General features: G+C 41.2%; 1 protein-coding gene and 1 long non-coding RNA gene across 4 annotated transcripts; one reads left to right on the forward strand and one right to left on the reverse strand.

Moving 5' to 3' along the window:
* Window positions 1-290: 290 nt before the first annotated feature.
* LOC134194194 (uncharacterized) lies at window positions 291-1,962 on the reverse strand. Of its 3 annotated transcripts, none has more exons than XR_009972157.1 (5): window positions 1,801-1,962; window positions 1,652-1,726; window positions 917-952; window positions 576-697; window positions 291-508 (listed from the first exon to the last, which is right to left on the reverse strand). It is a non-coding gene; the product is annotated as an uncharacterized LOC134194194 (long non-coding RNA). The 3 variants fall into 3 exon arrangements; XR_009972156.1 differs by having other exon boundaries at window positions 894-952; XR_009972158.1 differs by having other exon boundaries at window positions 291-522; window positions 894-952.
* A 557-nt stretch (window positions 1,963-2,519) lies between these two features.
* On the forward strand, window positions 2,520-9,634 carry LOC134194270 (oxidoreductase HTATIP2-like). Its single transcript, XM_062663195.1, has 6 exons — window positions 2,520-2,643; window positions 8,089-8,191; window positions 8,644-8,765; window positions 8,839-8,982; window positions 9,038-9,140; window positions 9,205-9,634. Exons 1-6 carry the CDS (start codon window positions 2,554-2,556, stop codon window positions 9,495-9,497), a joined length of 855 nt encoding a protein of 284 aa, XP_062519179.1. The 5' UTR covers window positions 2,520-2,553; the 3' UTR covers window positions 9,498-9,634.
* The last annotated feature ends 623 nt before the right edge of the window (window positions 9,635-10,257 follow it).

Raw genomic sequence — 10,257 nt, forward strand, 5'->3', positions numbered from 1 at the left:
AGTAACATGATAATGTTTTGTGCTTGTATATACGTAGTTCTATTTGTGGTCAATTTGAGCATGGTATAAGATACTGTGAATACGCATCATCAACTGCTCCATCTCATCATAGTAAAGAAACACCACCCTTTGGTATTTATCAAGTTTTGAAACCAGAATTACTGTAACAGCTAACCCTCATATACGGAGCCCTATCTGAGAGCAACTCCCAATCTAACAGCCAGGGACACAATGAATGGCAGATTGCTCAAGTGAGCATTATAGATATAAATAGATACACATGATGTATGCAAATTTATTCAGAAATCTCAGCATGGCTGGTCTCCCAAAAGATCCTTCAAATAATCTATCAAATGTACAAAGTACAATAGCTAAAAGCACTACGAGTCAAAATGCAATGCAGCTATACAAACTTAGTTGCACTCATTTCTTCAGAAAACTGGTCACGGCAGCTCCCTGAAGAAAAGGCACTTTTTGTCTAACTCTGTGGAGAATCTCGAAAGATGAACTAAAAATTCAAACCTTCTTTGACTTACAAGTGCAGTACATACAACCGAGACATTGCATGCAAGTACCTTATCGAGATCCAGAAAATGTTAATTAATCGAAACATAGGTGAATTATGCCTAAACCACACATGTAATTCGTCTTCTGGCAGGTGCAACAATGGAAGTTATCCAGGTTACTCATCTAGAATCTGCAACAACCAGAATAAAGAAGTTACGTTGACTCTATTTACAATATTGACTGTGTTAATTAATCAAAGAAATATGAAATGTATTAAATCACTAAATATTAACTGCAATAATCAATCGACATTTACTATATAAATTTAATTAAAAACATTGACTGTAGACATCAATCAAAACTTCCACCACTAAATATTAGCTCACCACTACATATTAACTGAACTCACAACAACAAATGTCCTGGATTGCTCATATTCCTTGATCTATAGAGAGGAACAGATTGTAGTTAGAGTTTTCAGAATGAGTGTTCAGAACAAGTTATTCCTGTTTTATGTTAAAATGGATCATGGATTGGTTCTATTTTAGGCTAATGAAAAACTGTGTTCTGTGGCAACAGACTGTCCATGGCGCAGATCAACAGCTTCCTGTGATCCTACCTGTTTGCCATACATTTCTTATGCAAACAAATTAATTGCAGGAACAGCAGAGTACATGATTAATTAAAAACGGGTTCTTCTGCAATAGTTACTAGTATATATATATATATATATATTTAGAAATACATATGTTTTTATATAAACCCACCTACGTGGGTATCTAACACACATTATCCATATATATAATGTAATGCAACAACTGTCTGTTAATTTGTGAAAATTTAATGCTCGCATAATACAAAGTAGATTAATGTTAGATGCTGATGTAATTGCTTGGGATTTGCCGGTTTTGTCAGTTAGTAGTTTGTTATAAAATATAATATTATTTCTCTCTCTAAAATATATATATATATATATATATATACTTATAAATTATAAATTACTATATTTATTAAATCACATTTAAGGTTCAAAAATACTACCATAAATACATAAATTGTGCTTTAATGTTACTAAATACTTTATTCTAATAAATTAATAATTAGTTAATTAACTAATATCAATTAACTAGCAAAATGTACAAACCTCTGCCGTCTTGTATGATAGTTGCATCACGAAAAGCTTTTTCTGAAGTCAATTGTTTCTCGAGAAAGTCGATTTCTGCAAAAAAACGGTTTGTAGCAACCAACATTCCCCATATTGGGGCTCTCCCTTCACTAGCCACTGTTGCTTACTGAGTGTGGTAACTGATCGCAGAGAAAGCGCAATTCCCACGATCTGTCAGCATAACACCTCACATTTCGAACTACTAGCCATTTGTGCACGTGAGAATGGTCTACTGTGCTCGTGCAATAAACTTATCCGGGCTATATATCCGGGATGTGTGTGTGAAGTGGACCCCCAAAAAAATTTGCGAGTGCCTGGGTAAGGGTGACTGCATACCCGGGCGTTACTACTGTAATAGTTGTGTCTGTCGATATCACAAGCAATAATATACAGGAGTATCTGCAGAAGACAGAACACAAATAATTTGTCTCATCTTAATTAATAATAAATTGTTGCTCAATCCATCTCCATCTTCCTCACTCCATCTTCTTCCCTCAAATTAATTCCGCTATCCTCACCTACCTCTTTGGAAAAAGATATGCTGCGGCTGCATATTTACACATCAACATCCGCTTGCAAAAGGCATGTTGCACTGCACCTTCCCTAGCTCCTCTTTGGAAAAGGTATGCATCTCTTCCCCTTGGAAAAGGGTACGCTGCACTCTCAACTCCCTCTCCCCCTTGGAAAAAGTAACGCTGCAATCGCACCTCTCTCCCCCTTGGAAAAAGGCTGCAATTGCCTCCTCCTTCTCCCCCTCGGAAAATGGCATCCATCCCCCTGCCTGGAGAGTAACTGCAATAGCCCATTGACATTAGTATTAGCATACGGGAATGTCAATGGTCCGGGATCTAGCGTATTGTGTGCTTGTTGTTTTACAAGAAATGGCGAGCGCAAGAGGTGTACGAGCTGTTATTGTCGGAGGAACTGGAGAGTGTGGAAGGCATATTCTAGGAGAAATCGTCTGCTCTCCTGTGGGTAACACGTTTTCGGTGTAGTAGGCTAGCATAGAGTTTGTATGTGTCTAATTACGTTGTAGCATGCAGTCTAGAGAGCGCCAACCGTGCCAAAATTGACAAGCAGACATGAACGTACTGTAGTGTAAGATTGCTAGGGAAAGCAGACGAACACGTTTGTGCAAGTTTGGTGCACAGGTTTGGTCGAACATAGCTATACGCGTCTGAAGCGTGTATGTTTGGCCGGACGTGTTTTGCGGCTTCCTGTAGATCATCTAAGATGTCACCGGATGTCCGTGTAATTACGTTCTAGCAATGTTTTTGCAGCTTCTTCCAAGTTTGGTCGAACGCGTTCGCATCTTGCGTCTTTGCGTCTGTGCCCTCTAGTACGCGACGTTCTGTTTGTCGCATTCTTGCGACGTCACAGACCTCTCTGACGACGCAGACTCGCTAGAAATCTCGAAACAGGTGTGTGGTCTAGCGAGCATACTAGTTAGGTGGGACTGCGGATTGCGTGTTATGTTAGTCTAGCGTAAACTAGCGTTGAGTGCACTTGTGCAGTAGAGTACGTGTCGTTTGCTGTAGCAGACTAGATTCTGGTATAACCGGTGCACTGAGTCAGTATCCGCGATACATAGCCTAGACTACAGCGGAGTAGTACACGGCTGGTGAGCTATACAACAAGGTGTTACAGTGATATGTGTTTCTCCGGGTTACAAGTTTCCCCGCACACATATCACTGGAAAGACGACAGACGATGACAGATATGTGTTTCCCCGCACACGTATCCCTAGTGTTTTTTGTTCACTGCCCCAGCTAATATATAGTTGTTGTTTTACACACACACACACACACACACACACACACACACACACACACACACACACACACACACACACACACACACACACACACACACACACACACACACACATACAGCACACAAGTAATATTAAAGTAGTGATAAGTGTACTGTACTACATACTCTAGGTAAACACATGCACCTAGTGCTCTGTTTCTAATGAATTCTGGCATTGCTACTTGAATTTAGACTATTAATTAGATAATGTTATTACAGGAAAAACAATTAAAATCTCTTTCAATTATTTGAACAACTTAAGAATTAGATTTTGAATTGTTGGAGCATACGCTCTTGCCGTTTCTTTGATGTAGATAGTCCAGTGTCTGTGATATATGTGTGCGGGAAAACCGTTTCATGAATGTCTTAGAAACTGTACAATGCATAGAACTATCTACCGGCGAGTTTCTTCGCCATCTACAGCAAAATGTCGTCAATTTGTAACACGAGCGGCACTACAGCTAATGAGATTTATAGCTGTGACGTCTTTATTTGATGACCCATAGTTATGCAATAATTGTTTTCGGATGCGCGTTGTCACGTAATCCACCATCCAATCATCTGCCGTGTCGTCAGAGGCCATACCGTAACTCGGATATTGCATCATGTTTCTCGCGAGAGCATGTTTTTCAGTGTCACTGTCTAGCCTCGCACCAGACGCAGTGTGGATTGCAGCCCCGAATGCACCGCCATCGCCACTACGATCTGGTTCGGTACCGCCTTTCTGGATGGGAGTACTAGGTAATCACATTCTTCAGCGCATGTCATACTAAAATGATACTAGCTAGGAACTGAGCTTTCGATTGGACTTTGGCGTTGTTTTAGCCTCGTCGACATTGCGACTGTAGGCCGTAGTCGAGCGTTGCTAAGAGATTGCTGCTACGCTAGGGAGCGTAGCAGTGAAATAGCAGATCAGAAATGGCACTTGCAGAGCATCATGCGCCTTTGCACGCGTACACAGGTTCCCAGTTCAAGCTGCAATGCGTCTTAGGCCTTTACCGTAGATGAACCGGCTGGAGGGAAATGCTACGAATATCTAGTTACGTACTGTACCTAGATAGGCTCCGCCCTAGCAGATCGCCGAGTTGGCAACTGTGGTAAAGAAGTATACAGACTCGTTTGTTGTCTAGGAAAAATCGAGACACAAATAAAACATCGAAACCGTCAACCTATACTACAAGTAGTAGACTGCGAGCTTTCACGGGCACACTACTAGGCCTACACGGTACCGTACAAGGGTGGGCGTGATACTCTATAGCAGGTCACATTTCTTGATATCGTCGGACACGGAACTACCAATTGGGTTTCCATCTGCCACAATTCAAGGTGCTGGTGCCTCCTCGTCACGCATCTTGACTGCAGATATGAACGTACGCGTCGACAATGACAGCCCAGAGATCACCGAGTGACACGGTAGAACTCTACAATCATTGTCTAACACTATTGTCTCTAGTACAGTAGCTATACTCAGCATTGGCAGAGTAGTCTGCTTAGGAACTAGCTCTAGCTAGCTGTAGCTGACTAGCTACATGTATGACCATGTTCTTTCAGTTGTAGCCGCACACTGTTCTACGCTAATTGAGTTGAGTTGAGCAAATAGAGTTCAGTTGAGTTGACTTCAAATAGAGTTCAGAAGGCTTTGCATGTCTGTTTGCTTGGTGAGTTGTGCGACGAAATGTGACTTGTTATACAATACCACGCCCACCCTATTACGGTACCGTGTTGTGTGCCCGTGAAAGCGCGGAGTCTCCTACTTGTAATAGGTTGACGGGTTCGATGTTTCAATTCTGTCTCGATTTTTCTTAGACAACAAACGAGTCTGTATACTTCGTCACCACAGTTGCCAACTCGGCTATCTGCTAGGGCGGAGCTTATCTAGGTACGTACAGTACGTAATTATCTAGTAGAGCTAGATATTCGTAGCATTTCCCTCCAACCGGTTCATCTACGGTAAAGGTAGCGTGTTGTGTACAATGCACGTACCTAGACAGCTAGGGACCGAGGTATTCACTGGCACAACGTTTTGTGTCAGAGCGAAGTTGTCAGAGCTGCCAACGTGGTTTGGCACGTGTCGGAAAGTAAAGTAAAAACAAACACTTGCGTGTGTGTTGGAAATGTAATCTCCTGAGACACGCGTACGAATGGAAGCCCCGCGGAGAATCCCGCTGTGTCTAATGTCCTGGGTCATTTCAATTTTCTATTTTCTATTTTCTATTCATGTTAGAAATAGAAAAGCGAACTGCGCGTTCAAGTTTCTAGGTTTGAGCACATAGGTGCCTAAAAATCAAACTCTAGAAGATAAATCTAAAGATCACAAGAATCAAACATCAAAAGATGAAAAACCATTCTAGAAAAAAGTAATATGGAAAAAAAATTAAAAATTAAAAAAAGTTAAAATTTAATAAACACAGAAATTTTAAATAAGAATGTAAGTAAAAAAATTAAAAATTAAAAATTAAAATTAAAATTAAAAATTAAAATTAAAAATTAAAATTAATAAACACAATTTTTTAAAATAAGAATGCAAGTGAAAAATTAAAAATTAAAAATTAAAAATTAAAAATTGAAAAATTATCTAAAAATTGAAAATTGAAAAATGAAACATGAAAATTGAAATGTAGAAAATTAAATGGCCGGACCATCCACTGACCTGGTTGATTGTGTTATAATAACTCAGCGTGGTAGTTTGGACCAAATCTAGCGCGGTAATTCTACCGCGGTTTTGAAACAATCTAGCGCGGTAGTTTTTTAGCGGGGTAATTCTAGCGCGGTTTTGAAACAAACGGTATGCCATAGACTTTAGGCCGCAGTCGAGCGTTAGTAAGAGATTGCAGCTACGCTAGGGAGCGTAGCGTGAAATCGCAGATCAGAAATGGCACTTGCAGTGCATCATACGCCTTTGCACGCGTACACAGGTTCCCAGTTCAAGCTGCAATGCGTCATATGCCTCTATTGCAATGCATTGGACTGCTGTCTGCAAGATCCCACGCTACAGTCGTTTTCTACTATGCCGACAAAGTACAATAGTAATCATGTTCCTAGGGACATAATCAGCGGTGAACGAAAGGGCGGTACCGCGACGTAGCGGTGATGGCGGCGCACCCGGGGCTGCAATCCACACTGGCGAGGCCAGTCATTGTCAGGCGTGTGTGCAAGGATTTGAGCGGTTTTTTACCATTTTACTGCTACGGTAACCCAAGAACGTGTTCGAAGTGCAAGAACTCGGATGTTAACGGTTGTTGTACAGCTTTAAACTTTAAAAGATCCAAAAAAGCAAATTTTTAAATATAAACACTAGACAGCACAGAGGACAGACAGACAGACAGACAGACAGACACGGACACACAGACAGACAGACACACAGACAGACAGACAGACACACACACACACACACACAGACACAGACACACACACACACACACACACACACACACACGCACGCACACACACACACACACACACACACACACACACACACACAGACACACGCACACACACACACACACATGCACACACACACACACACACACACACACACACACACACACACAGACACACACACAAACACCAGTATATTGTTTGAAATAAAGTCATCTCAGGTGTACACTACAAGTATCAACAACACAATGAGTGATACCATCAACTTAAATAAGTAAAGTTAACTTAACGTAACTTAATGAACTTAATTTAACAAATATTGTGTATGCACACACGTCTTATGCTCATTTAAATTGTATAGTATTTATCTGTTAATAAATATTTTGTAGTATTAGTTTTGAAATAGAATTAAATTTCTTGAGTACTTTGCACTATTCTAGTTGCAAGCATGTACTCTATTATTAATTACACAGGAAATGAATTTGCAAAACATAGTACACAATTTGATGTATGCAGTGGATGCAACAGTGCAAATATTGACGCACAATCCAGTTGCTAAGTTTTATTGCGCGTAGCACGTACTCAAATATAGATTTCAAGAAATTAGAAATTTGTATACAGCACAGCATAGCAATTATAAATCACTTTACCTGCGGTAGAATTTATTTGAAGTCGATTTGTGTCAAGAAAACAACGTTTTCAGCAGAGGATATTCTAAAGTGAGGCCTGGAAGAGATCAGTAACTCTCAGAGACAGGCGGATAGAGAGGTTTATTTTATTGATTTTAAACTTAAAAATACAACAAAAGGAAATTTTTGAAATATATGCAATAGACAGCACAGATGGACAGACAGACAGACAGATTGCACTTGTTGGCAGCATTTGTAGGGTTGCTGGACACTCATGTAGTTAGTGTTGCTGCTTTTGCCGAATAGACTTCTTTGAAAATATGTTTACTGCTCAAAATTGGCTAAATTGCAGCATTTGTCTATGTCATACACGCCGTTGTAACATGCACGGCCGTGGACCGTCGGGTACCGATAATCAACAGCGTCGTTAGTAGCCACTTACTACTAGAACACATTCGCTCCAGCGGCTAAGTCCAAAGACCATCTAAAAGACCTCTCCAACACTGGTTCCAAAATCTACGATGCTACGTTGGAGAAGAAACAATAGACAGAATACATGCTGTGTTTAGTTGTGATGTGTGTTTCATATTTTCTCAGATTTACACTGAAGTGCTATCGTTGGGCAGAAGAACCACTACTATTCCTGAAAAGTTTAAAGCTACTGAGTCTGACCTCAAAAAGCTGAAACAAGAAATTGTTGGTAGGAAGAACTCAGTAAAAGTGTACAGTCTGAAGTTGCAGCATTAACTGTAATACTTAAAATTAATTAATTAACGTGAAGACTGCATCAGACTCTACGTTACTGATATACATAGCAATCGGGGGTAATTGTTTGTCGTATACACTTACGGTTTAATATACTGACGACCTATACATTGCAAGATGATCTACGAAGTACCAGATAGGTAGTGCACGTCCATGGGTCAGTTGTGTAAAAGGCGATCAAGGCGGGACGGCGTTATAGTTTTTACTTGCGAGTGAAGCCGCATTTTTCTGCAAAAGAAATAAAAGGTCAATCCTAAGAAGTTTACGTGTATTGCAACGACTGTTTGCTAGAAAGGAAATGTTTGGGTGATCAGGATGTTACAAATCCTTTACATTGTTAGTGTTTCTTTATGTTTTTGATACTGATACGTAGCTGTTTGCTTTTAGATTTTGATTTGGAGAAGTTTACGGTAGAGAACTGCAAATCGTACTTCGAGTGCAAGGATGTGCTTTTTGTGGCTCTTGGAATGTCGTTCGCCGATGCTAGACGACAGCCTGGCAGGACAATAGTAATCGCACGCACCTGATATCGTTTAATTAAGTAATGTTGACGTGGCAAGCTTTGCGTAATACATTGTAAAGGATACTTACAGACTCGTCGACTTTCATTTGGTTGCGCGTTCTGCTGAGATTGCTAAAGCTGCAGGAGTTCGCCACGTGAGCATGTTGTCAGTAGAGGAAGCGAATTCAAGTAGCTGGTTTAGCGTGTTGAAAGTCAAGGGCGAGGTGACTTTGTGATTGTTTGTATTATGTGTACAACTGACAATTAATAGCTCCATAGGCTGAAGATGCTGTCGAGGCTTTAGGCTTTGAAAGAACATCAATCTGGAGAGTAAACTGTGTTGACAAAGGCCAAAACAACACATTCTTTGAAAAAATATTCAGTGAGTAATCGTGCATGGTGGGTAAATTAGGAATCAGCACGTGACATATCTGTTGTTGCTGCAGATTTCTTCTTGAAGACCGTTCGTGTTGAAGACCTAGGACAGGCTGTAAGGGAAGAGTCGGAGCAGTGGGCTTTAAGAAATACTGATTTTCCTCCAGTCTCTCGATATGCAATGAGGGATATTTTCGAGTTTGTGCGGCAGGCAAAGGAAGGTGAGGCCAAGAAGAGAGACAATGGTGCGATCTCCGAAGGCAAAAAGGCTGGTCAGCAACCAGGTTGTGATCTATCAAATGAAAGAAGTGACCCAGTTGGTGGCGCAACAGCAAATGACAAAACTGACAAACAGGAAGACTAACCATAATCTTATTGACTAAATGACTGTAGTGAATGTGCATGCACGCACTCCACTCCAGATTCGTGCGCGCTAGCGGTGCCGCTAATGCGTGTTGTAGCTTGGGGCGGAGTTATCTGCGCGAAATACTATATACTTGGCACTACATGCGTGTTGCGCAATTGCGAGCGTCAGCGCTTCAGGAAAAATGTGTTGATGGAAGGCCAGGATAGCCCGTCTGTGACCATATCCTTGGCTGAGCTTAGAGCTGGACTTACAATATGCGAACGCTTGAGTGTCGCATCGCGTGTGCCGCGTCGTACTAAATTCAAATTGTAAATGGCTTGACGCGACACGACACGACGCGCGCGACGCGTCAAAATAGTATCGAGTTCTATTTGAGCGTCGAACCAGAAGCCGAGCAGGTCGCGTCGGAAGTAGCACCTTGATTTCGACCAATCACAGCCAACTAAAAATGCACGCGTGGCTTCCGCGAGTAATGAATACTGATTTCGGGGCTGTACTCGCCGTTGAGCGGTTTATAGATTGTGTAGGGAACTATACTTGCTCGTGAATAATCAGCTTCAAGATGTACAAAGACTAGCGTGCTAGCGAAAACGCACGGAAATTGATTTTGAGCAATTAAGCTGGGTGTTCCGGCAGAGTTCTGCAAGTAGAAAATCGAAGCGCCAGTGGTCAGTTCAAGAATTCATGCAGCGACGTCTACAGCGAGCTGAAATTATATTGTGAATGGCTCTCTTGCTGTGAAAACTCCCACGCAAGA

The sequence above is a fragment of the Corticium candelabrum genome, chromosome 18 (genome assembly GCF_963422355.1).
Source record: "Corticium candelabrum chromosome 18, ooCorCand1.1, whole genome shotgun sequence".
Classification (NCBI taxonomy): Eukaryota; Metazoa; Porifera; class Homoscleromorpha; order Homosclerophorida; family Plakinidae; genus Corticium; species Corticium candelabrum.